The sequence below is a fragment of the Miniopterus natalensis genome, chromosome 6 (assembly GCF_054644295.1).
Source record: "Miniopterus natalensis isolate mMinNat1 chromosome 6, mMinNat1.hap1, whole genome shotgun sequence".
In the NCBI taxonomy this organism is placed as follows: Eukaryota; Metazoa; Chordata; class Mammalia; order Chiroptera; family Miniopteridae; genus Miniopterus; species Miniopterus natalensis.
The window spans coordinates 49,558,735-49,585,340 of record NC_142086.1 but is presented as its reverse complement, the minus strand read 5'-3'; the positions used below and the strand labels follow the sequence as shown (position 1 = coordinate 49,585,340).

The following is a 26,606-nucleotide window of genomic DNA, read 5'->3' as shown; positions in this document are numbered from 1 at the left end:
AAATGTTGAGAAGACCTCTTTACAGAATAAGCTTCCTTTTAAAAAATATCATTAATTTATTTACAAGTACAGCTGAATTTCAAAAATGTATTGAGTATACACTCAAAACAAAAAGAGGTTAACGTAAGAACATATTTTAACATAGTTGTGAGTTGAAACTAAATACAAATTAAGGGTTATAATATGCTGTGGATTTCTACTTGTATATAATGTAATGAAATGCTCTACTTCTCAAGTTTATTTGCTTTCTTATTGGAATTAAAGCAAAGTTATATAGATGTGGGATAGATAGACCCCAAATCATGCAGAATTTGATGAATCCTGTGCAGAAAAGGTTCAGTAGCTTATATTTACAATAGGAATATATATGTTAGGTAAATCTGAGTATTTTTATTTAAAGGTTATGCTAGAGGTTAGGCTAGAGGTTCTCACTCTAGTAGTTTTCTATGTTTATGATCAAATTTATGTATAAATTTGCATCTGCTAATCTTAATTACTTGGTATTTCAGTTGGAATGCAATGATGTTGTCCTGTTTTGGCGAATACAGCGCATGCTCGCAATCACCGCAAATACTTTACGGCAACAACTTACAAACACTGAAGGTAAGCCACAAGGGACCACTTTCTAATTTTGACATAAAAAATAATAGTAACAACACCCATTTTTAATAGCATGCCCAAATGTTTCCTTTACAATAGATTTCGTTGAAAAAAATGAAAATCATTATTTGCCCTTAAAATATTAATGAAAATAAATCAAAACTGAAAAAGATGGGAGATAAAACATATTAGGAGTCTCTCTTTATGACAGAAACTCTGTTAGAAAAGAACTCCTAAGCATCATTTAGTTTTTTTGAGAAATCTACACTTCTGTTAAAGTGTCAGAGCTTGAGAATATGACTCTCTGAGAACAGATATTAGTTTTATGTTGTAAAAAGTACTGACTAATAGGTAAATATTCTCTATAACTATGGGAAGTCTGAATTTTGTGATGAGAAAAATAAGAACTTACTCTCGATATATTGCTAATTTCACATCCTTGTGCATTCATAAAAATGGTGCTCCTCAGGTTTTTTATTTACTTTGAACAGTCAGACGATTAGAGAAAAATGTTAAAGAAGTATTGGAAGATTTTGCTGAAGACGGCGAGAAGAAGGTTAAGCTGCTCACTGGTAAACGAGTGCAGCTGGCCGAAGACCTCAGTAAGTGGTTGTTCCTGCCTTTCACCTTCCTGCCTTTCCACCATCCCCATTTCTGTTTATTTGTTCATCCATTTAACCTCAGACTTGCAGAAAACTATATACAAAGAACTTTTCTTCCTGAACTATTTGAGGGAAAGATGCTGACTTGAATCCCCATCGCTTCCAATTACTTTAATGTGTGTTTCTTGGAAACAAGGATTTTCTCCTAGCAACCATTAAAATCAGGATGTGGACACTGATACATTACTACATCTAATTTCACACCCCATTCAAGTTCCCCCTGTTGTCCTACTATTGTCCTTCCATGTAACAAGATGTTCCATGCTCATTTTTACTTTACCTGACCTAGCTTTTTTTTTTTTTTTTTTTTTAGAATGGTTTTAGAAATCAGGAGCTGGGAACTAGGTATGCTCATTGTTACCAGAACATCGCTGTTCCCACACCCTCTTAATGGAAAGAGCTAGGGAACAAATCCTGCTTGTGTGCGGGTACACACATAGATACATATATACCCATTTACCTCTGTGTTTCTAGTCATACATACATGTCTATATTGAAAGCTATAAGTTGACTTCGATACCATTTTAATGTAGTAATACAATTTGTTCTAGTTTTCTCTTTTTCCATATTTGTAATTCTTTTTTCTAGCACTGAGAAATCTGGCTTCAAGTATTAATATATTTACTTATTTTGGTCATCCCCTTATATGTAACCAAACTTGTCACTATCCCCTTCATTGAACAAACGTTCTTTTTGCCCAGCTCAGGCTCTTATCACTGCCTCCAGGCCACCTGCACAGTGCCTCGCCCTGTGTTGATACCCTTTTCACCTCATCTAGGCTCTGACATCTGACCCTTTACGCAGACATCGCCCCCTCTCATTCTTTTCTCCCCCTTTCCCCTAGTTAAGGACATGCCCTTCATCCTATTTATGCTCCAACACCCTGCACCAGACCTTCCTATATATGTACTCTCCTTACTTCTGGGCCAGGCCACCAATACCCCCGTGGGGACTCCCTCTTAAACCTGGTCCAGCTTTCTCACCTACACTAGGCAATGTGACTTTCCCTCCCCCTGCACCTTCCCACCCCTATTCCAGCTTGACCTTACTGATCACTTTGACACTTTTGGGGGGGGGGGGTAGTTCTTTCTTGATGGTAGTAGGTTCCTAACTTTAAGGTGTTTTGATTGCTTATTAAGATTTACTTAGACCCTTGAGAACCCAAGGAAGTCGGTAAAAGATTAATATTATTAAATAAAAATTAAAATACTGGGGGTTGGTGCTTCTGTTTGAGCTTACCATGTTACAAGTTCCCCCTTATTTCAGCTTCATGAAACAAAGTACTTTTTCTTTCAATGTTTACTTAAATTTATTATCCAATAAGGTTTCTGATAAAGAAAAGAGCATATGCTGAGTAGAAAGAAGTTCTTCAAATTTAAAAACAGTTTCTAAGCTGAATTTATACCACTGCAATATAGTCACTAGAATATCCCAGAGAAAGCAGATAGTTTTCCTATTTTATACCCTGTGCCTAAGCAGCATGCTGTCTTCCACAGCTTGTCTTTATTCTCTCTCCATTTCTAAGTTATCTGAGCCCTTCATTTCTGTCTTTTCCTTTTCTTTCTTTAAATAATCTTTTTTTCAAATATATTTTATTTTAACTTTAATGTCCATTTTCTGTTGCCTTTTTTTGGTTTATTTTTTTCATGCCACTTTGGCAACATACTTAAGTTTGTGCTAACTTACAGACCATCTATTTTTAACTCAGAATTGCCATTTATTAGCTGTGTTATCTTGGGCAGAGTATATCCCAAAGCTTTAGCTTTGTAAAAATGACCACGTACTATAATGGTTATTGCACAGCGCTGTTAGAAGAATTCATTCAAAACCATTTGGAAGTCCCTGGCTCATAATTTCATGCTAAATTTATACTGTTCCAGGAAGAACTGTGTCGTTGTTACAATGTACATAAATATATCTTTTCTATTCCTCAGGACATAGTTATCAGACAGTAAAGTAATTCAATGTATTTTACCAGCATACATTTTTAAGTGATTAAAAAAATGATGTATCTTTCCTCATGTTTTATAATAGAGCCTTGTGTGTAACCCCATCACTTTCCATTCTCAATTGGATTCTTTAAAGAAAGGATATTATACAAATTCATGCACCGTCAAGCCAGTTCATATGTTCTGCTGGTTTTCCTGACTCTTGACTCCCTTGAAATGATTTACTGCTTCTGTACATATAAAATTATGGTCCTGTTAATATCCCAAATAATGTACTTGGAAGCAAGTGTTTCATCAGTGACTCAGCTTCATCAGTCCCATTAAGAAAGATGAGCCATGACTTTGTCCATTAGTTGAAAAGATTATCGAGTATCTTATTATTTATCTACAGTCCAACACTTGGGAATATGGTCATGGATACTTTCAGTGAGAAAATATTAAAGTTTAACAGTTACCACTGTTACAGATCAAACTGTCTAGTACATTTCAGATCAGTGTCCAGTGTAGCGTATTCAATTAGAATATTGTGTGTTAGGTAACAGAATTTAGAGAAGAGAGGCAGTCAAGAGAGTTTTTACTGTAATTTTAAAATTGTACAGGGTAAAATATTGTAGACATATGTAGTCTTAAATTTGCTCGATTTTAAATCATTTCACCACTTTACTTTGGAGATTCACCAACTTATTGTTCTTTAAGATGAGAACATAAGAAGTAGTGCAGTGTTCTCTCATATACCATTCTCTCATATACCATGTTCGCTAGTGAAACAAAACAGTGGAGCTGGAGTTAGGAAGGTCAAAGAGATGAGGGAAGAGCCCACCTCTTCGAGTCTCAGGAGGCTCATGGGAGGAAGTGTCCTACATGGGAACTAGGACTCTTTGGAGATGCAGTAGATTCCATAACTGCAGCAGGGAAAGGTAGGATGAGCCTGAAAGTAAGCAAGTAGTTGAAGAATGGCAGTGACATGTCACCAAGATATAGAGCCAGTTTAAAGAGACTCCAGCTGGCCAAGACTAGGACAATTTGGCCATCAAAATAAATAATGAGAGATATAAATTATGACCCCGTGAATAAAACAAACCCATAAGTTAATAATTATATAAATAAATGAATAAAATCAGTGATGAGGGATGGGATATTTATATAATCACGCAAAATATCTCCATACAAAATAATTAAAAGCAGAAAAATAATTTTATATTGGAGAACCCTGGCAATACCACCCAGTCAGGTGGTCAAAGTTAACACCAGTAATGGTCAAGTCAGACCTGTGAGCACCTTATAGAGCAGTGAGAAGAACCCAGCATCACTTCTAGGATATTCTTACCAGTGATGCATAACTCAAGTCCAATTATAAAGATACACCAGAGTGAAATTAAGGCACAGTCTACAAAATAACTAGCCTGTAATCTTCAAATGCATCCAGATCACGCGAGACAAGGGAGCTGTTCCAGGGTGAACAAGACTAAATAAATGCAGTGTGTCACCTGCACTGGGCCTTGTTGCTCTAAAGGACATCAGTGGTCCAGTTGGTAAAACGTGAAAGGGGTCTGAGGGTTACATGTAGTAGTTCCTCAGTGTTAATTTTTAAGCTTTAATTGTTAAATTGGTATTATTTAGGAAAATATCTATATGTAGCTAATATACAGTAGAATACTTGGGGCTTTGGAGGCGTAATGACAGTCTATGAGGAACAGTATGTTCTTTGTGATAGTCTGACAACTTTTCTCTAAGTCTAGGATAATTTGCATAAAAAGGGGTAAAAATGTTTAATTTTGTTTTTATAACTGATAATGGGTCAGACTCACATCAAAATAATTTAGAGAAAACGAGATTTTTGACTCTGAAGATATCAAAAGACTGCTACCCATGGACAGTGTAATAAGATCCATGGCTCATCTTTTCACCTGGGTTTATTTGCAGTGTCTGGTCAAGCTTAGACCCGTCTGGTGTTTAAATATGGCCACTATGACTTTGATGAGATTGTTTTGATTTTGTAGTGAATTTTATTTCAAAGGATATTAATAGATATTTAAATTCAGTGTTAACTTAGATCAAATCTGTTTGGATTCCCAACAGAATTTTTAATAATATTTCCAACCTATTTATTCAGACTGCAGTTTTAAAATGCTTTGTTTGGAGAGGGCAAGATTGCCATGTTATAGCTTAAATCAAAGATTTTCTTTCTGTTATGGTCTGTTTCATGATTTATAAAATTTATCTTACAATTGTCACCATATCGAACAAGTAGTAGTGCCAGCGTCTCACAGACTTGTAGAGCTTGTTCTCCACCACCACCCCCAGCACTGGTGTTAATTGCTGGCAGTGTTGCTAAACTGAGTCTCATCGGCGCCACCGGAATCCTCTCCTTGTTTGTGTGACTATGGTTCAGCTGTTAACTAGGTTATTGTGACTATTTGGACCTTAAATCAATTGCTTAGGATTCATAACTTAGCTTTCTTTGAACTCTTTTCACTAAAGCTCGAGTTATACCTTTCCTTCTCTGTGTGCACAACCAAAGAATCGCTCATAGCTGGGTTAAACGAGCAGCGCCAACCGTTCAGGTTGCTCTTTCCAAGAACTGCGGAGACTTTCTCTCTATTTTACAATAAATTCTTTTTCATTTTTGTATCAGAACCTGAAACTGTTTATGAATGTCTCTTTCAGTACTTTCTCTCCCAGATATTAGGTTATGGGCTCTACGTGCACTCTCATAGGTACAGTCATTTTCCTCATTTTATAGGTAAAGAAATGGAGGCTTAGAAACACATAGATAATAAGTGGAAATACTAAGACTTAAATTAATCCCAGGTCTTTTAACTACTGTGCTGAACTAATTTGAGAAAAACCTGAAGCCTTTAGAAAATATGATTGAATAGAATGGTCCTTTATATTTGGAAGCTTTCGTAGTTAACAGCGTGCTTTCTGGGGTAGGTCAAAAAGGCATACGTATTAGTGAGGACCCTCACCATCCTTTGTGCTTCCCACACGGTAAAAAGCTTTGCAGTTTAAACTGTCAAATGATATGAAACTGATAGAATTAGAGCGGCGGGTAAGAGAACACTGAAATGTAAACAAGGCCACATTGGAGGAAGTTACTTTTCTCTAGGTGACTTGTAGTCACGTCTCGAAGTACAGTGAATGACTGTCCAATCCCACCACAGTGGAGTAGCATCTGAGTGCCGAGAACTCAGACACAGCTTTTCGTGGGATGTGTTCATGCTTAGAGACAGATCCAGCTATAACAGACACAGAATATTTACGGAGCAATTGAGGCTTTTTGGTGAGCTGCTCTGTGAGTGCGGAAATGTTTTATAGTAAATGTCAGTGTATTCGCATTTCTTGTACTTCATAGAAGATGTGCTTCAGTCAGAACTGAATACTGCATATTTACATCCCGCTTACCAATGAAATGTGAAAACAGTGGTAAACTCCTTTACTCGGGCTACCATTTCATTGCACAGGCATATTTTAATGCTATGGTGTGATGTCCTTAGTGTTAAAAACAGTGTAGCTTAAAGAGGCTGGTAAATTAGAATTTTCCAATATCGGCGCCTTTTTTCTCCCGCAGTTAATTTGCTCTGCTGACTCCCTACGCGAGGTGGCAACAGCTGGCCTTTTACTAGAGCGGGGATTAGAGCGGAGGAATCACAGCAGCGTGCTCGGCCTCTCGCCTCTGTTGACTGTTCTTTATTGTGTGATGCCTGAGCATCTCCCAGACAGCCAGCAATTGTTTCTTGAAACTTAAAGTTTGTTTCTCTTGGGAGGGTACAATGCTGGTGGGGCTGGTCTTTGTGTCTCTGCACTTTCCCAGTCTCCTCTTATCATCCACCCTAGGCTTTCTCTTGATAATTAGAAAGGAGTAAAGACACCAGCTTTGTATCTCAGTGTGCGGGAGATTCCGTTTTGACTTTAGAAACTTGGAAATATAGGCCACAGATGGAAACTTTTTTCTTCTGAGCTACCAGATATTCAGTAACAAATCATTTTTATAATGAGAAGTTTGTTCTCCATAATTAATGTACGTTTTTGAAACTATGGTCATGAAAAGGGAGCGACAGCAGAGTGATTCAGCACCACCAGCTTAAAAGCTAAGATCAGCAGAGAAATGCTCCACAGCTGCCTAAATCACACGTCTAATTAATAGGATAGTTAATAGGGTAAGAAGGAATCAGGACATCTGTAGATGGAACCCTTGGCCAGAATGATTCTGTTGTTCTTCACTTAGGAAAGAAAACTATCAGGACGTCCATGAGTTACTCCACATTCCTACATTCGCCCACGCCAGCCACGTGCCTGAGGGCCCCATGTGTAAAAGTAGTGGCCATGAAGTAGTGTGAGACTGAAAATAATCCTGGAAAGATGATTATGGTCAGAATTTGGAACTTAAAATTATAGAAAAGGAAAGTCACGTGTTTAAAACTGTTTTTCCACAGGTGGGGCCCTGGCGTGCGTATTTTGGCATCTCCCTCCATAGGTGATTCTTCGCATGTACCATCCCCCCCCCCCCCCCGGTCTGCCCCCAAACCAGTACTCTAGAAAGTCCTTCCCATTCTCAGCAGTACAGTTAGGTTGACACTTATCTTCTTTTAGTAGGACCTGATAAACCGTGTGGCTATTGAAAATTTGGTAAGTTATTTGATCTATATCTATAGTAGTGTGTACGTTTTGTTTCTGTAGAAGTAACCAAAGAAAATGAATTTTAAAGGAAGAAGGGATGGAATGGAATTGTAGAATTCTAGGTACCTGGGCCCAGAGAGCATTTAAACAAACAAGCAAAAAAGCACAATTCCAGAAAATAGAGTAAGGTGCCCTCAAGACAAAGCATGAATTGTAAGGACCATACGCCCTTTATATCTAAATACGGTTACTGTGTTTCTTTGGCCAATAATTATAAGACTGCAATACTGCTTTTCTCATCTCCTGGCTTCCAGCACATCTGTAAGCGCCTTTTCCCTGTGTCTCTCTTTTCTTGTATCTCTCACTGTGCCTTCTTTTAGATCATTATCACCGGGTCCAACGCCAGTATTTTTCCTCTGCCCTTATTTACCTCCTGTCAGTGATTAAAACCTTACTGAGGTCCTGCCAGTGATGTTTAACTGAGCAGAAGGCAGGCTTCCCACTATAGGCAACCAAAATAACCAATTTCAGGGGGAAAAATTTATGTCTATTATGATTGATCTGTTCTGTCAAAGTGACTTGGTTCTTTCATAAAGTCACCATCCCTGTATGTTACATATTGTATGTGTTGCATGACTGATCGTGAGCTTTTATACAGACGCTTCATTGGCCCCTTCTCTTGACAGAAGGAAGCTCTCTCTTCTCACCCTAAGGAAGCTTTTTCTACTCTGTCATGCCAGAAAGCTACCACCTCATTTCCCTCATAGAGCAGCTTGCGTTTGCCACACTCGCCCCGCACCCACTCCCTTGCTAACGCCTGTGCCGTGACTTTGTCCCTAAGGAAACCACTTCTTTCTGGTCACCAAGGATTTCCTAGTCGCCAGTTCACCAAAACGCTTTCATAATGTGTACTAGGAATTTTTAAGTTGATTGGAGTATTTTTATACTCTTTGATATTTGTGTACTTATTGGTAGAAATGAGTATGTTCGGAAAATGGAAATATTGGAATTTTCTCTTTTTCACCACAGAGTAAACAAGACAACTTTTTTCTGTTTTATGTTATCAGTGTTTATGGTCTCTAAGGCATCTTTTCAGGGTAAAAGTGATTAAATTTTTAAATTTTGCCTTTGTGAGATAACGTTTTTCATAGTAAGCTGAAATTGTCACATTAAAGCATCTAAGGAAGATAGTGAAGATTATTTTTACCTTGAGTCTGCATAGATGACGTGGACTCTGCTTTGTGTTGTAGCTGAGAGCGAGAGAGATACAAAGAATCAGGCAATCCTTGGGAAGAGTCCTCTGTGATAGAAAGTAGCCATTTACACACACAATTCTGCACGAGCCTGGGTGGTGTGCTTTCTAGGTTATTGGTGAGAAAATCCAGACTCAAAATGGTGCTTTAAGAGTCAAGCACAGGCCCGGCCGGACATGGCTCAGCGGTTGAGCGTCGACCTGGGATCCAGGCAATCGGGGTTCGATTCCCGGTCAAGGCACATGTCCAAGTTGCGGGCTCGATCAATGACTCTCTCATCACTGATGTTTCTCTCTCTCCCTCTCCTTTCCTCTCTCTGAAGTCAATAAAGGTATATTTAAAAAAAAAAAAAAAAAGAGTCAAGCACATTTTTCATGGCCTAAGTCTATTTTTTAAAGGCAGCATTGAAGGATATTAATAAATTGGTACAAGATTAAAAGAATATTTACTGAGATATCTATAATCTTATACAAGCTACTAGTACTCCATGCGTTACTAGCAAGTATATTCTTTTTACTTTAAACTTACGTTTTCACTGATTAAAAGTAAGAATACGGTAAGAAAGGTCTCTTCAATTTACAGGTTGAATTTTTTTATCATTTTAAAGTAGGTTTTATTTATGTTATTGTGATACGTGTTTATGTACACATTCTTATATCTAAAAAGGCTAGTGCACAGAATTAAAGCTAGGAGTTAGGTTGTCTTTTTCCCTTGCTAATACCACTTCCTTAGTGACTGAGTTCAGAATGAAATAACATTTGAACTTGGGATTAAACTTTGATTTGTTTTATTTTTAATTATTTTATGCATTCTCTCCATTTATAAGATGGAAAAAAAGTAGAATATAGTCATTGAAAACAATCTAATCACAAACAATCCATTGACCTGTAAAACAACATATTTAAAAAATAAAAGTAAGCAAGACATGAATAATTATTTTTAAAAGAACAGTCTTGAAAGACAAATTGATGCACACTAAACTGGTAACCTCTGTGAAGGAGAATTCTCAGGGCAGTTGGAGAGGGAATTAAAGGCAAAAGGAATTTTAATTTTTTACTATTTTATACATTTCTAAACTGTGGTTTTTTTTCCCAAATAAGCATTATTTCATATTCTTAATGATCATAGTCATGGAAATGATGAAGCTAATTCACGATATGATCAATCTTAAAAGTGACAGAATATTTTCCAAAATAAATTCTTGGTGATTGTGACACCAAGAGATATTTTATGGGGTCACATGGTAATTGCTCCTCATGGTACTTCAATGGTTAGGATTCACTTCGATTTCTTCTCATTTCCAGTAAGTGCCTGTCATGGATCTTTCATCTGTGAATAAATTGAACTCTATCTTGAACTAGTGAAGTTTTCGAGCTTGTGCAGCCCATTTAAGATAATAGATTTTCTCTACTTCACTGTTATCTACTGTGCATGAAAATAGTTTGTTTTTATTTCCCTTAGAAGAGCTGTTTTCATTTATTCCTTAGTTTTAGTATTTTGAGTTACAGAAGGAAGTTTAGTTAGATCATTTTTTCCTGGGCCAAGGAATTCAAGTCTTTTTAGTCCCTCCTTTTATTGATGTCACTACACTCTGAGTCATATGTGCAGACTGTACCTGTTTTCACCAAGTACACTACCAGAATTTTTAGGTGTTTTTGTTTTAATCCTTTTGTTTTCACAGAACTAGTATATGTGCATTGTGGAAAGTTAGAAAATATAGATGGCAAAATTTATAAAGCAAATGTCACTACCTAGAGATAACCACTGTGACATTGTATTCTAACAAATTTTTAATGTGGTCTTAGGGACTAATTTCTGTCACACATTTTCATGAAGAGGTCTTACTTAGGTTGGCTTTCTCTTACACTTCAAATCTTCAGTTCATCGTCACTGCTCCCATTTCTGGTTTCTCAGAGTAGACTATTTTTTTTTTTCTTCATATAAACTTATTTCAGAAAAGCTCACTGAGAGGAAAAGTAGCATTAGTAAAAATAAAACCTATAGTACCAGTTGCTTTAAATATGTCAGGTATACCCAGGCTATTTTGTAGCAAAACGTGTGCTGAGAATCACTCTCTTTTGAAAGGGAATCCCTGCCTGTATTCAGGACCTTGGCACTTCCTATGTGTCCCTGTGCCTTCGTTATGTTTCTTCTTTCTTCAAAAATGTTCAAGTCATTCCCATCTTAAATCTGTCAGATTGGTTCTTCCATGCACTCTAGCTACTTTTGATCTTGACTCCCTTTTAAACAGGAAAACCTTTGAGTGTTTGCCTGCTGCCTCCACTTTTAACATCCGCTCAATTCTAAACTTTCGCATTTCTACTTAAATTGTTTTTTCTAAGAGTGCTAACAATCGAGAAAGCAATGAATAGAAAGTATTCCCAGGTAACTGCATGATTTGGTACATTGGCATCCAAATCCTGCTTGGGACTCTATATCTTTCCCTTACATTTGCAGAGAACTTTATACTTTATGAAATGTGTTATGTTCATCCAGGCTTGTACCTTGTAAAGGCATATGAGGCTTATAAGGTATTATCCCCATTGTTCAGATGGGGAAATTGATATTCTTTGAGGGAAATTATTTAGCTAGTTTCCTAAATAGTTATGGGGCTAACAACATGTGTTAGAGATGGTATCTCTTTAGACTTGTTTGGGGATTTTGTTCATCTTTAGTCTTTGGGTTTGTTCTTGTGGGTGACTGTTCCTATAATTTTGCTTCCTTTTTTCTATTATTTTCACTGTTAGTTTTAGAGCCTACTCTCCTAGTTAAACTAATTATTAAGTATCTAGGACAATGGATTTGTCTCCTAGAGACATATGAAATGGTTTCATTCTTCAAAAAGGATAACCCAGGTTTATAAATCTATGTATGTATCCTTATTGCTATTTTTTCTTTTTTTTTTTTCCTTTTCTATAGAAAAAAATAAGTGTGGCTTAAAATTTAAAGGCTATTTTTCTAAATTAATGAGTATGTGAAATTAATTCTGAAGTTATTTTCATTTCTTTGGGCCTTATTGTGGAGGCTTCTAAAACCAGTATCAGTAGTGATACCTCCTTACAGGATTGCTGTGAGAAATCACAACTGAAGATGTGAAATCAGCCTCGTGAAACACGAATGCCTATTGGTTCTCCTTGTGGTAAATTTAATAATACTTTGTCCTAATGTAGCATCTCAGTTAAGAGATATAATTGTATTTCATTTTTGCTTTTCATCCCAGTTAATAACTTTATTAAAGTCTGTAATTTTTTATATTCCATATTTTTTCATAAACTTTTGGTTTGGTTCATAAACCAGAATTACATTCTGTTTTTGCATTATTTTCTCTTATGTTTAAAATTACATCAATGAGCTGACTGTTTAAGAGTCATTCCCGTGGTTCATTCATCTGTTGCGCCTCCTCTTAAAGCTCCAGCACTGAAGGTCTTTTGACAAACCAATATTTATAACAGTTTGACCGCGGGATGAGGCGCCGCGCTTGCCTTTGTGACGGCTTGGAGAAAGCCCTTCCAGGACCAGTCACGCAGTTGCAGTCCTGACCTCTCTCTGAGGCTGGGAGCGTACATACAGCAGCATGTGTTTTCTTGTCCCATTGACTGTCCATTCACTTCCCATCTGTTTTGCAGCCTTAAAGGAACAGAAGGGGCCCTCTTCTTATAAATCTGTCTTTGCAAGTGATAAATGATGTCCTGTCTCTTTAAGGGCTGCCTGGGTGGTTTTCCTTTTCTTAAAATGTTTCAACTTTTCTCCTAACAAAATTCAGGATAAAATATGCTTTTAAGAATAAGAGGGAATAGAAAAGAAAAAAAATGATGCATTATTTTAAAGCCTTAATTGATTGGGACTGACTGTTCTGGTCATTAGGCTAAAGCTTTCCAAATTAATTACCTTAGTCATATTTTTAAAATTGTATTGATATTTAGATTGTTCAATGGGAACAAAAGGAATGTGTTCATTTTGAGATAGTGTATTTATTTAAACTTTTCTTTTTGAGAAAATAAAGCAATGTATTATTAATGAGTTAGCATATGAAATAACTTTTAAAGATTTTTTTTCCACCATAATTTGAGTTGATATATGTAACTAATATGGAGCATTTTATATACTGGATACAGAAAAAAATAATTCACAGTGGACTTATAATCTTAAGGTAGAATCAGTCTAACTTTTACATTTAAAAGACAACCATGAATCCCATAAAAATTTAAGTTTTTTTCTTTTGTTGCTGAAAGTAAGTACTTTAAGTATAGATATTTATCATTGAGTTTCCCAAGAACTGAGGAGAAATTAATTTATTTTTTCTCCCATGCAAATATATTCATAACAGTTTAAATATGACACATATCTCCCCCCCCCAAATATTCTTAAGTTACTGATGTAAAAAGCACTACCAGTATAAAAAGACCACTTTTAGAGTGTTACAGTATATTGTATGAATCAGCTGCCTAGTGGTATATCTTCTTCAAACTAGCATGATAGTTTGTTTATTAATTCCCTGCCTTATCCCAAAAAAGGATTTGAGGCAGCTTACAAAGACCTATCTTGTGCAAAATGTAAAACTGGAAAAATTAAATGGAAGGGAAGATAAAATTCAGGCAAGTGAAATAATGTGAAATTTGGGATAAGATTGGTACCCCCTCAGAATACATGCTCAAGGGTTCTAGATACTTTGCCATAAGTAAGCTGCAAATTTAGCCCCGAGCTTCCTAGGGGCTGATGAAAAATGGAAATCAAAGTCGATTGCTTGGTCTATGCTAGCTCTCAGACAACGACACAGAAGTTGCTTAGATGAAACAGGTATTCCCAGTACACACACCTGAGAGAAAGTTCATCATCCTCATAAAAGGAGCACTGAGTTATATGGTATAGTGAATCAGATGGCTGCATATAATCATGAATTTCATGGGGCTTTTTCATGTTCTCAGTGTTGGCCAATAACATAAGGAATTCTGAGCAAAATAAAATTGATGTAGTCCAGATACATAGCTATTTGTTTTGGCTTATCTAAAACTGAAATACATAGTATCTAGAGAAATAGATGAATTATACATGTTCCATCTAGTCTTCCATAAATACTGTATTATTTCTTACAGTTGAGCCTTTTAGTAAGTATCAGGTAGCAGAAAGTTCAAGGTTTTATACTCATTGACATTGACTCATACCTGGAATGGTGCTACTCTTTATTGGTTAAGGGCAGATCTGTAAGGATTAATAGTTAGCTGAACCGAAATTAGGGTTGCCATCTACTTAGGAGAGTAGAAGCTCCTAACCAATATAAAGGCCTGAGTATAAAGCTATATACTTACTCTATGTTCATCCATACTGAAATCTTTTGGAGAATTGGCTTCAAAATATCAAGAATGTATTTTGAGAGGTTTTGATTATATTAGCCAAAAGGTGCTTGGTAAAAATGCTTACAGTTAAAAGAGGTGTGTGTTTCGGTTTTGGGGTTTTTTTTTAAAAAAAAAGCTAAATTTATCCACAAGTCACTTTGAACTTTTTATATATTGAGCAGACATAAGTTGTAATTTGCCTCACAGACTTTCTTCTGGCAGATTTTTTTCTAAATCCTGTTGTTTTGGGGTTTGAAAAAAGAGCAAATTTTTAAAATAATCATTAATATTTGAATTAAGTACTGGTTAAATCAGATCACTCAACAATGAATGAATAAACAATATTCATGGGCATCTATTACATAGCATGTGCTGTGCTAGGCTGATTGATTTTAAGTGACAGACTTTTTGTAAGTATATGATTCATACAAGCAGTTCCTCATTGATTCCTGGAAAAGGCAGTATAAAACTGGTCTTTCTAAAATGAATTATATAGCCCTGTGAGAATAATATTGTCATTTGTGATTACATTTTTTTACTAGGAGCTTAACATGAAACTTAAAATGATAGTAAGTGATAAACAAAAGACAATAAACATTTAAAAAGATGCAATTAGAACATGATCAGTTAGAACTGTACATGTCAGTCCTAAGTTTTAAAGTAATACGGACTTTGGATTCTTCTGGACAGATTCCTTCATTTTGTAGATAAAGAAACTAGGACTGTGACTTGCCTACAGTCATAAGGTTAAAGGCAGAGCCGGCACTAGAAACAGTTCTCCTGATCACAGTATTGTATGCCTTTTAATACACTGTTCTGTCCTTATAAAAATCATGTAAAATAACTACCCTACTGATTATTTTGGGATGTTAGACCAGTGATTTCTAATGTTTTTTTCATCAAACACTCCTTTCATATTGTATATGCCTGTAAAGTCCATGTTTTAGAAGATTTGTCTAGAATAATGTACCTATATTCTTTTTAATTAGAAACACAGTTACAATTAAATCTCCATATCTCTTAAATGATTGTTATGAAAGTAGATGTACTGCTAGCCCAAACAAAGATTTTCATTTGAACTTCTGAAATAAGGAAATAACTCAGGGAACTGTTACCACTTCCACAAACCCCCTTGAAGTCTGGGACCCCACCGGGCTTTGAAATTACCATACCAGCCTCAAATAGCTTTCCAGAACTCAGGAAATGATGCCTTCTTCTTCTGTAATAAGCAGTCATCTGTTTGTCTTCATTAATGAGTCTGTTTAAACATAATTATGTGTATTTGTAGGGAAAAAAAACTACAGGGCCAAGATTCAGAAGATAAGTGTTAGATGTAGTTATATGCCTTTGACTATCTCTCTTTGGTTCTCCCTTTCATTAAGTGTAAAAGGTGCACATTTCCCATGTGCTAAATCTAAGATTTTGAGTGTAGTTTTGACAATCTTGAATCTGGTCTTTCATTCACCTTTATTTTTTATTATTATTATTTTCTTTGTTTCCCTTTACTCTAGGTGATTCCTTTAAATACTGAACTTCTAAAGAGCACTTCCAGTATCAGTGTCTAATAAAAAGCAAGCCTTTTCAGGAGCAGTATATAGTACATGATAAGAAGTGTTCCTTTAGTGTTCAGTGCTGTAGTGAACAGCTTTCTACAGCAGGATCTCACCTTCATGGTGTCCTCACTCTTGGTACAAAGTGTGCGCAGCGTGTTATGAGGCAGTTCTGTTGGGGCACGTTAGGACCTTAGGATGTGTGGTTCACTTCAAGTCCAGTGCATCAGTACCTTTGTAGCTTGTTTCTTTATGCTCTCTTTAAAAACATCAGAAGTTGTAAAAGGTTTATTTCGGCGCATGCAGTAGTGTTTTGTGTGTGATTCTTTGTTCCTGTTCTAAACTGTTACTAACTACTGAAGTGAACCTTCTCCCAGGTTTGGCCTTGTGGTATTCACATTGTATTCAGACCTAATTACAGATTAGTCTGTATTTGAGGCTTTTAGAGCGCGTATCAGAAGAATCAAAAAGAATTTGAGAGTAGCAGTATCATTTCATGTGGAGATAAAGAGACCCAAACCATGAATGGGTGTCAGGTCATCTGAAGAAAGGAAAAAAAGAAGGAACTTCATTCACTGAGACTGACGGCTTATGAGTTGAGGATTATGGGAATATTCATGACTCAGTCAAGAAGCACAATGAACTGATGTTTGAAATAGCTCATCTTTTAAGTAAACATTGGATAAATGGAAAGTAGACTCAGTATTCACTGCAGAACTGGCTATTTCAGTGTAACAGAAATAGCAGTATGTTAATCCCTTCCTGAGTTGGTTTAATTTATCAAGTAAATCACAAACTTTACAAGAATTCCCTAGCTATAAATATATAATGCAAATATTTAACAGAAAAGGGAGCTTGCTTTATAATTAGTCATAGTAATCTGTACACAATTCTGTGGGAAAGTAATTTCTAATGATGAAATAGATTTGAAAACACTAATATCTGGGACATTAATTTGGAAGGATCAGAAAGTAGGAAGTTTTAGTCACTAACCTTAGCCTTGATTTTTATTGATAATTCAGTTTTCTGTGCAATGATGGCATAGTTAGTAATACAAGAGAGAGCTGAAAACTTTCATCAGATTTAAAATGAATGAATTCAAACATGGGGCATAATGCTTCTTAATATTTGTAAGATAGCTTCCTTATAAAGTTTGAAATCTGTTTCCTGTGTAAAGCTGTGCCTGTGCTTGTGTGTGTGTGTAGTCAGCATATATCAGCCTCCTTAATACGGTGCTAGCATCGATTTGAAGTTTCTTTTCCCACTGGTGTGTTTTGAGACCTGAGCGTTGTTCCGTGTTGCCTGTGTGGTGACCTGTCAGCTTGCCCTCACTGTCCCTGTGTTCCTTGCCTCCTGATCCAGGCTTGCTCCAGCTCTGTGGTCCTGGCTTCCGCCCTCTTGGTCACTGGTATCGCCCAGGAAGCCTGTCAAGTTGGGTTTGTGGGGGTTTTTTCCTGCTTGATAACCGACAGCCCTTATATTCTGCGCTGTATTTGGGGGATCGTCATCATTTATCAAGTACTCATTGAGCATGTACACTGAGTCTGACACTGCTGTACACACCGAAGATGCTGATTTTTTCGGCCCAGTTTCATACTCATGGTTCTCGGGGGTTTCTCCAGACGTGTATAGATCTGGTCTGCTCAGGAGGCGATGATGCTCAGCAGAGGAGAATGTATTCTATATTCTTTAGTCACCCCTAACTAGAACAACCTAGGGGGTGCTCGGGAGCTGTTCGATTCCGGAGTTTTTACCAAAACATGTCTTATTTCACATAAACAGTAAAACTTATAACAAGTACACTAGAAATAATAGCATTTGTGTTGTTGCCACTTGGTGTATATGGCAGCAGATCCAACGAGTGTTTCTGAACCAGGCAAACACAGCAACTCTGCAGACTTATTCCTCACCTTTGGCACTGATGCCGGCAGAGTTGTATGAAGACCAAATAAAATGGGGGGATTTGAAATCGCCCAAAACACATCAGACACTTACTTCATAGACATAGAGTGGAGGTGGGGAGTAGGCAGGGAATTTTCAAAGGCAGGACATCCTCTGTGTCTCCACGTCACTCATTAAGGACATTGTATAAGTGAAGGAATGAACCAAAAATAAATTTTTTAACTTAGTGTTAAAAGGATACATTTATCACAATTCTTTTTTTTTTTTTTACATTAACCTCCACCCTCTCCTTTCCTCCTCTCTCCCCCCGTTACTTCCTAGAACCTTACCTAATTGTCCTTTGTGTCATTCTTGAGGTTTCAGAGCATGGTGTTACAGTGTCCTGATATTCTAATTGTAAAGTATTTGTAAAAGCAGCTTTTATTGGAAATTTGTAAATTTTTTACTGTATGGTGTTTATATAATAGTTAATTAAATACTTTTACTTTCATTTAGAAAACAACATGGCTTATCTCTAATTTCAGCAGAATTTGAATTTTTTTTAGACACCTGTGCTCAGTGTGGCTCTTGGTGTCTTTCAATACAAAGAGATCTTGCTCTGAAAAGTCTCTTGTGAGTGATGCTACTGTACCACCCGCTCACAGATTGTCTGTCCTCTGAGGATGGAGGTCACTGACAGGGCAGAGGGATGGATAGAGTTGGCCCTGCAGCTGCCTGATTGTAGTCAGATTGTGGAGCAAATAGAATCAGGTTTCCTCTCTTCATACAGTACAGCTTCCCAAGTAGAAACAGTTCTCAGTAAATGTTCAGAGATGCTGTTGGGGTTCTAAACACCTGTTTTAGATTTCCATGTGTTGTGCTGTTTAAGCTAGATGATTCTTTTAAAGACCCCATACATTTCCAGAATTCTATGAGATGATGTAGAAAACTCTTTTTTTCCTCCTGTCCTTCCCCCCTTTTTTAAATTCTTCAGCTGACAAACTGTACTGTGGAACTCTTAAGAATTCATTGAAGAAAACCAGTGAAGCTGTTTCTAAGCAACTAGATGAATTCATTTTAGAAATAAGAATGTGGCCTTAATTTGAGAAAGGAAGTGCTTACTGGTTTGACTGCTTAAAAAATAGTACAAACTAGTACAGACTAAACTTCCAAGAGATGGTTTAAGATTATGTTTCCTAATTTGTCTAGTTTAACTTTTACGTAAGGAGTTAATGCTGCCTTTGTGAAAACTATCATCATGTTTTCTCATTGAATAACTTGAATAACAGTAGGGTTTGTTTTCCTATAGATTTTGTGCTAGTCTCAGAATACCAAGAATTAGAACTGTTAAATTACTGGCAGAAAAATATGAAGACACTGTTCTTTGTACACAACCACGCTAGGCTCTGTTGAGTTCCTGTAATGCTACTAAGAAGTTATAAAAATGGACAATTGTTTGTTTTTTATTGGCTGCTCATAACAAGTGATCTCACTGGTAAAAAGGAATGCTTTTATCTTTAATGTAAAAGATGTAAATGTTGAATATTAATGTATCGTACATGATTTTTCTATAAAGTAGAACCTTTTCCTCGATATCACTAGCTTTGAACCAGTCACTTCACTTGTTAATTCCCACTAATAGGTTAAATTGTGTTAAAAGGACAAAAGTATTTGTTACCATGTCTGCTGTGACCTGTACTTTACAATAAGAGTTGCATGATCAAGTTGGCAGTGAAGTAGAATAAATCACAGCTTTTCCATGTTAATGCTAGCAGATTGACGTGCACTGTGAAGAGTTTGCACTGTTCTTTACACTTCAGAGAGAAACTGTGGGTTTTATTTTGGATGTCTATAAACATGAAAACCGAAAATCAGATAAAATAATGTGGATCCGTCTTTAGTGGCTCTGCTGTTTTGACCCTTCCGTCCTTCATTCACAGCTAGAAAAGTACAGTTTTGTATGTATTTTAGTGTCACTGCCCTTTTCATGTTTGTTGCAAATATTTCCTACAGTTTCTTTTGTCTTTTAATTTTAGAACATTTTGACATATAAGGGGTACATTTTAATGTGGTCACATTGCTCTTTTGCTTTGTAAGTCTTCCCATTACTTTATGCCTAGAAAGTCATTTCCCAGTCCACGGCCAGTTAAATACCTGTATTCTCTTTTAATTTTTTTATTTATTAATTTATTTATATATTTTTTGTTCAGAATATTGCAGGTGTCCCTTTTTCTCAAACAGTTTCATTATTTTACATTTTCCTTTATTTCATATATTGCTAACTGTGGGTCCTTGGTTGGACTCCAGAGAAACTGAGCACTCCTTAAAATTCTATACATAATTATATATATATATATATATTTATATGTGCATTTTTCTGGGTAAGATTCCATAACTTTTATTAGAATTTCAAAAGGGTCTGTCATATGCCCCCCCCCCCCCTTTCCAAAAAACTGTGAAGAGTTCCTACAGCCTTTTTGGGCTTTATGTGGCTGCCAGGCGGTGTGTGGTGCCGAGGTCATTTTTCCTCCTTTTCCCAAACAGTTGAAGTATCCCAGGCCATTTGTGGAATGGTTATCTTCTGTGATTTGTGGTGCCTTTGAAGGATTAGTTTGTTTTTAATTTATTATCTCTTTCTATCTCCACAGAGAAAGTTAGAGAAATTCAAGAAAAACTTGATGCTTTCATTGAAGCTCTTCATCAGGAGAAATAAATTGTAATAAGTGAGTAAAAGTCTTCTTTCTACATTGTTATTGACTAAATGCAAAATTTATATTTTAAACTTATTTTAATAGTTTATCATTGTACTTGACTATACTTGCTCTTTAATAATACTTTTACTGGCAGGAATCTCTAAATTTCTTTTTTTTTTTTTTTAATATATATCTTTATTGATTTCAGAGAGAGGAAAGGAGAGGGAGAGAGAGAGATAGAAACATCAATGATGAGAGAGTCATTGATCGGCTACAGCCCGCAACCCAGGCATGTGCCCTGACTGGGAATCGAACCCTGATCGCCTGGATCCTAGGTCGATGCTTAACCGCTGAGCCATGCCTGGCCGGGCTCTAAATTTCATGTATACTGTGTTTTTAGTGACTTGATCGCCTTTGAGCTGAACTAAAAATATTCTTGAGAACTCCATTTGAACAGAACGAAGGCGGACAAACTCTAAGACATTTTCTAATATGCAGGTGGCTCGTGAGTTTTCTGCCTGTAAAGAATTGCACTCTGGCTCTCATTACTTAATTCCCTTGCTCATACTCGATGGATCACTGGTGTATGTTGGCTTACAGAGCTTTTTATCTGGCTTCCCTAAGAATCTCATTAATTGTTCTTAATCTTATTCTCCTATGTTTAAAACATTTAGATGAAACCTTTTCCTGTGTAAAGTAACTTAGATAGCCTTAGTACTCTTCTGAATGTGTGGACTCTCTTAGCTAATTCTATAGTCTGGCATTATAAATATGTTCCCAAGAATGCCTGGCCGGGCGTGGCTCAGCAGTTGAGCGTTGACCTAGGATTCAGGTGATCGGGGTTCGATTCCCCGTCAGGGCACATGCCCGGGTTGTGGGCTCAATTCCCAGTGGGGGTGTGCAGAAGGCGGCCGATCAATGACTCTCTCATCATTTATGTTTCTATCTCTCTCTCCTTTCCTCTCTCTGAAGTCAATAAAGATATATTTTAAATATATATATATATATATATGTGTATATATATATATATATATATATATATATATACCTAAGAAAATACTATATATTGAAAGACTTTTCTTAGTAGCATCATCAATTGTTAATTATCACTGAAGAATTATAATTAGTAGGTCTTTTGCTTTTACTGAAGAAGTTGAGCAAGGGAAAATGTTCTGATTAAGACATTATTATTTATTTAAAATATTTAACCACTTTATTTGTGAGCCTTATCCTAGGCACCTGTAACACAATCTGAACTGGAAGGAGTAGAAAAATGTGAAAGATTCCCTCCCTAGCTGCACTCGGTTCAGAAAAGGACCTTAAGCCTCAAACTACCTGCTTTCCTCTACTGTAGGGGCAGTCTCTTTACAAAAGCAGGCTAGAAAGGGAAGCACAGCTCCGTCTAACAGCCCACCAGCCATGAATGAGAGAGGAAGAAGTTAGATACAGCTTTGTTACTTTGTTTTGTTTGTCTCTTTCATAAATTAAGACACATGTGCGGATGTATAAAAAAATATATCTAGAAACTAAATTTCCATCATCTTTAACACAGACCAAAAATAATTCATTGTTTTTAAGTGTCAATGTTTGTAAAAGTTTTATACAACTTCAGTGTATGAAAATTTTCTCCTAAAATCATAAAGTGTTATGATATTTCCTTTGTCATCATAATTACTAGCAATAGTTAATGTTAGAAATAAACGTTTTGACAACCTTCTTCATTTGGCGATTTTCTTCAGCACCAAAGTTCACTTGATTTTTTTGTTTACAAGTGTCTATTTTTGGAGGGTGGGAAGTCATGAATGTCACAGAAACCCCATTAAAAATATAAGCTACATTTCTGTCTTTTTAATGAAATGAGGAAGCCCAAAGCAAGCCAGTGCTTTACATAGTAGTCACTCCCCCCTGATGGTCAGTGTGACATGTAGAGTTACCATTGCTGCTGGAATAAGCCTTTTCTTGCCAGTGTCTGTCCCAAGTGCAGGCCAGGGCGATCCAAAGAGCTGGGCAGTGATGGTATTTGTGTACTGGGAAACCATCCCACTTTCTTTGTTCCCTACTTGTCTATAGTTTCTAAGGCCCTTCTCATCCCCTGGGAAGTACGACTCTGTGAACTGTTACAAATATCTGTGAATTAAATAGATGATCAATTTTAATGTACCTTGCAAATCCATTTAAAATACTAAATCTGGCAGGACGGTAGTCTTGCTTCATTCTGTTCATTTTATAAAAGTTACCAAGCATCTTAGGGGATAGTTTCTCAATGATAGTTGTAACGTGGAATTCCTCTGCCTGATAGTTTTAATTAACTGATTCTCATACTTGTTGAAAATATTTATACCCAACAGTCATACACAGATTCCTTCTACCCATCGGTTTTAATATGCTAAGTTTTTACTGTTTTCTCTAAGAAATGGATTTCAGTGTTTTTTGATTCATATATCATGTTTGATGAAATTGTTATATTATGGTAGGTGATACTTTAAATTTAATAAAACTAACAAATTGCATACTTAGGCAAATAAGCTTTAGTATTTTTATGATCTTTCAGTAATGTCTCCTCAGACCTAAATTTATCAAATGTGTTTGTTTTTACAGAATCCTACTCATAATGTCATCACCTCTGCATATATCTGAAGAAAGAAAACTCCAGAGTCTTTTGTCTTGCTTTTTTCCTTCTGCTATCCCACCTTTCCAAACACAAAATAAAGTCATGGGATAAAAATCACGTATGTGTTAGAGGCACTTTAACCACCAGCTGCCTTTTGAACAGAAGAGCAGGGGAAATGGCATTAACATCCTATTTAATTGTATTGATGTGACAAGTTGGGATGATGTAAGTGGTGTGACCATTAGGTCCAGTCCTTACAGATGAGAGAATTGCTCTCCTGTTGTCTTACTTGTGGTGGCACCAGTTCAACTAATTCATTAGCTGATGTAACTCCATGTCAGTTTCTTTTCCAGAAAAAAAATGCTAGGTGTTTTGAAATAAAAAACTTAGAGCAATTTTCTAAAAGTAACAGCTGTATATAAAATATTGGTAACCCACTAAGTTGTCTTCTGTATCTGTAATGTTCTATATCCAGAAACTCTGTGGCCACGGTAATTCATTTTATATCCATCACATGGAAGAAAACTGACAAAAGAGCCCCTCAAATAGAGTGATTTGGATTATAACAACTCCACGTACGTTCAGCGAAAGAGATTTCAACCCTTTGTTGACAGCTTGGAGAGTTGCCTGGCGGCGGAGTCACTAGAAGCTTACCTATTGGATTCAGTTGCTGTTTTTGCACTCTCTGCATCCATTTGAAATTCATTCATTTTGGATGTTGTATACTTAAGCTAGGCTTTCTGTTAACAGTGGTTTTTTACCTGTTGACAGAGCGATTGGATTGAGACACTGGACAGGGAAGATTAAGAATAATCAATTGACTAATTACATTTAGACTATTGTCAAACATTTCAACTAGGCATCAGGAAAAGGCTTTCTTTCATAGGACTATATTTTAAGTAGAAATTATTTCAACAATTAGAATGATGTTGGCCATCCCCCCTTAACTGAACGTTTAAAGAAAAATATAAAGTTTAATTTATTGCAGTTTAATTATAATGATACCCTCACAACATTTTCATGTTTTATATAAACATTTTTTATTGGCTAAAGGACTTTAAAGCAAAGAACTATGCCATTTTTTATTTAAAATGTCTTTCTCGTTTAACTCAGCTCTTTGCTGCCATTTCGTTAAACCTTTATTCTAATAATATGCCCATGGTGTGACAGTTTTTATTTACAGTTTACTTAATTTTACAGTTTTCTTGGAATTATGTTTTGATAAGAATTCCTTGCCACGTGGCATTTTTTAAAAAAATTTAACATTACTACAACCTTCCTTGTGATCTACCTCTCTCAAGATCTGACACTTAATAGGCAAATTTGAAGGATATCACAGAGTACTTCAGAAATTGAGAGTCCAGTGAATACTCGTTCTACACTGTTTAATGAGAAAGGCAGGTCCAGCTTTCAGCAGCTGGGAGCAGGGTACATTGTTACCTGGTAGATGAGTGGTCAAGGACATTTCCTGTCTTTTAGTTTTAGGGATAGTGGGTGAGAAGAAAGGGGGCTCCCCAGTGAGATGACCTCCTGGTATCCTCCCTCCAGCCAGTGCTAGCCAGTAGGTAAACCCTGCACTGAAGCAGATATCATGCAGTTAATAATTCTTCTGTAATTGTTGAACACAACCGCTGTACAACTACAAGTCTATTTCTGAATCAAAAAGGAAATAGGGCCATATTTATTTCTATGAGCTTGCAATAGGAAAAAATGCCCTCGGTTGCATTTCCACTGATTTCTCTTTTATTACATCCCTTTGTATACATTTAAGAAAGGGGGGTGGGGTGTCTTTATTTCCTTGAGGTCAGTATTTGTAATTTAAATAGATAAATAGATAAAAATGAATATTATTAAAAATCCCATATAGGAGTCCAGACGTCTTCCCATGCCCCTCGATAATATCACATCTCTCATGGATAATATGTATTTTTCTTTTTTTCACTGATCTCATACTAAGCATGCCTTTTTTTTTTTTTAAACTAGGTACTTATTAAAAGCAGATGTTAATAAAAGAAAAAATAAAATTCAGATTCTCAACAGTACTCTGTGTTGTGTCTGCAGTTCAGAAATTACAAATGATTCAGATATAAACAGATCACTTCAGAAACTCAGTGTACAGAAGTTAAATTCTAGCTAGACCAGGAATTATTTGTTTTTAATGTCAGGATTTGCAAAGAATAGCGTGAACAAAGCTCTCTATGGAAGACTGAACCATGTAAATAAATTCTATCTAAATTTTACTCAGTCAGGGTATCGATTTAATAAGCCAGTCTGTGGAGGCAGTACAGCAGGAAACAGGCTCTTGCTGCTTCATGGTTGAACCAGCAGAGCTGTACGTACAGGTGGAGCAATCGGCATTTTTTAGTAGCTTAACTGTATTCTCTTCTCTTTGTGTTAGCCCCATTTTCCAGTCTTTACTCCAACAGACTCCCCATAACAGCCTCCAAATGCAAAGGAACAGAGTAAAATTGAACAGGGAACGTTGCAGAGCGTAGAGCTTCCTAACCCTAGAATTTGAGAGTCTTACAGGTGATAATAAGACTCAGAATGTAGCTTTAAAAGATAAATCTTTTATTTAGTTAAGAATTAAATTTATTTATTTTAGATTTATTTATCTGTGTAAAGAAATATGGTATTTTGGTTTTCTGATAAAGGGGATCAAAGTAATGCTTTTTATCTCAATTCTCTAGGCTGGTATAAGCTATAGCTTCAGGTTCTTTAGCAGTGTGGAAATGTGCTTACGAATATGCTTATCTTTAGAACGATCATGGCTTTGTTTAAATATTTAGAACAACCTTGTGCACTGTGAGTGGACTTTGTATTATTTTTTAAAACCTTCATACTACATGTAGATGTTACTGCAATTTATCTTTTGCCTGTGCTTGATCTAAGGTTGTTTGTGTAGATTAGTAATTAAAGATATTATCTGAAGAGAGCATCTTTCAAGTTTTCTCTGTTTTAATGAGGGAAGGAGGAAGAGAGACAGAGACCCCTCTGCACCTACGGTCATAATTTGACCCCACAGTATAACCAAATTCACAGTGTAACAAGCCTCTCAATGTGTCCTTTCTCTGAATGCTTAATTCATATGCCTCACACTTCCCAGTTGTAATCTCATGGCCAAACAATGCCTTTTGTTCATGTCTTGATACTTGTCAAAACATTTTGGTTTTTGTTTTTTTCTGGTAAAATGTATCAGAAATGTTTTTAAGCTACATTTCACTGCCATCGCCATCATTTTTACTAATGCTGCCAACACGTTCAGTTAAACATGAGGGCTTACTAAAAAGTCACAACCAAGTCTTCAAAGGAAATAACCTTAAAGATCATTTGATTCTGTCTACCACCTGATTATTCCTCCTCTCATTTTTTATTCCTCCCAGAACTATCCTCATAAATGCTGCTTATTAATATTTGTTGAGCATCTGATGTGTAAAATGAGGCAGGATTTGTG

General features: G+C 36.3%; 1 protein-coding gene across 1 annotated transcript in view; it reads left to right on the top strand.

The window, feature by feature from the left end:
- OPA1 (OPA1 mitochondrial dynamin like GTPase) overlaps positions 1-26,087 on the top strand; it is an 83,427-nt gene extending 57,340 nt beyond the window's left edge. The window contains exons 28-31 of the mRNA XM_016200038.2: positions 510-603; positions 1,092-1,202; positions 20,497-20,571; positions 23,140-26,087. Of these exons, the coding sequence (XP_016055524.1) occupies positions 510-603; positions 1,092-1,202; positions 20,497-20,561 (270 nt within the window). The 3' untranslated portion in view covers positions 20,562-20,571; positions 23,140-26,087. The remainder of the gene's footprint in view (positions 1-509; positions 604-1,091; positions 1,203-20,496; positions 20,572-23,139) is intronic.
- Positions 26,088-26,606: the final 519 nt, after the last annotated feature.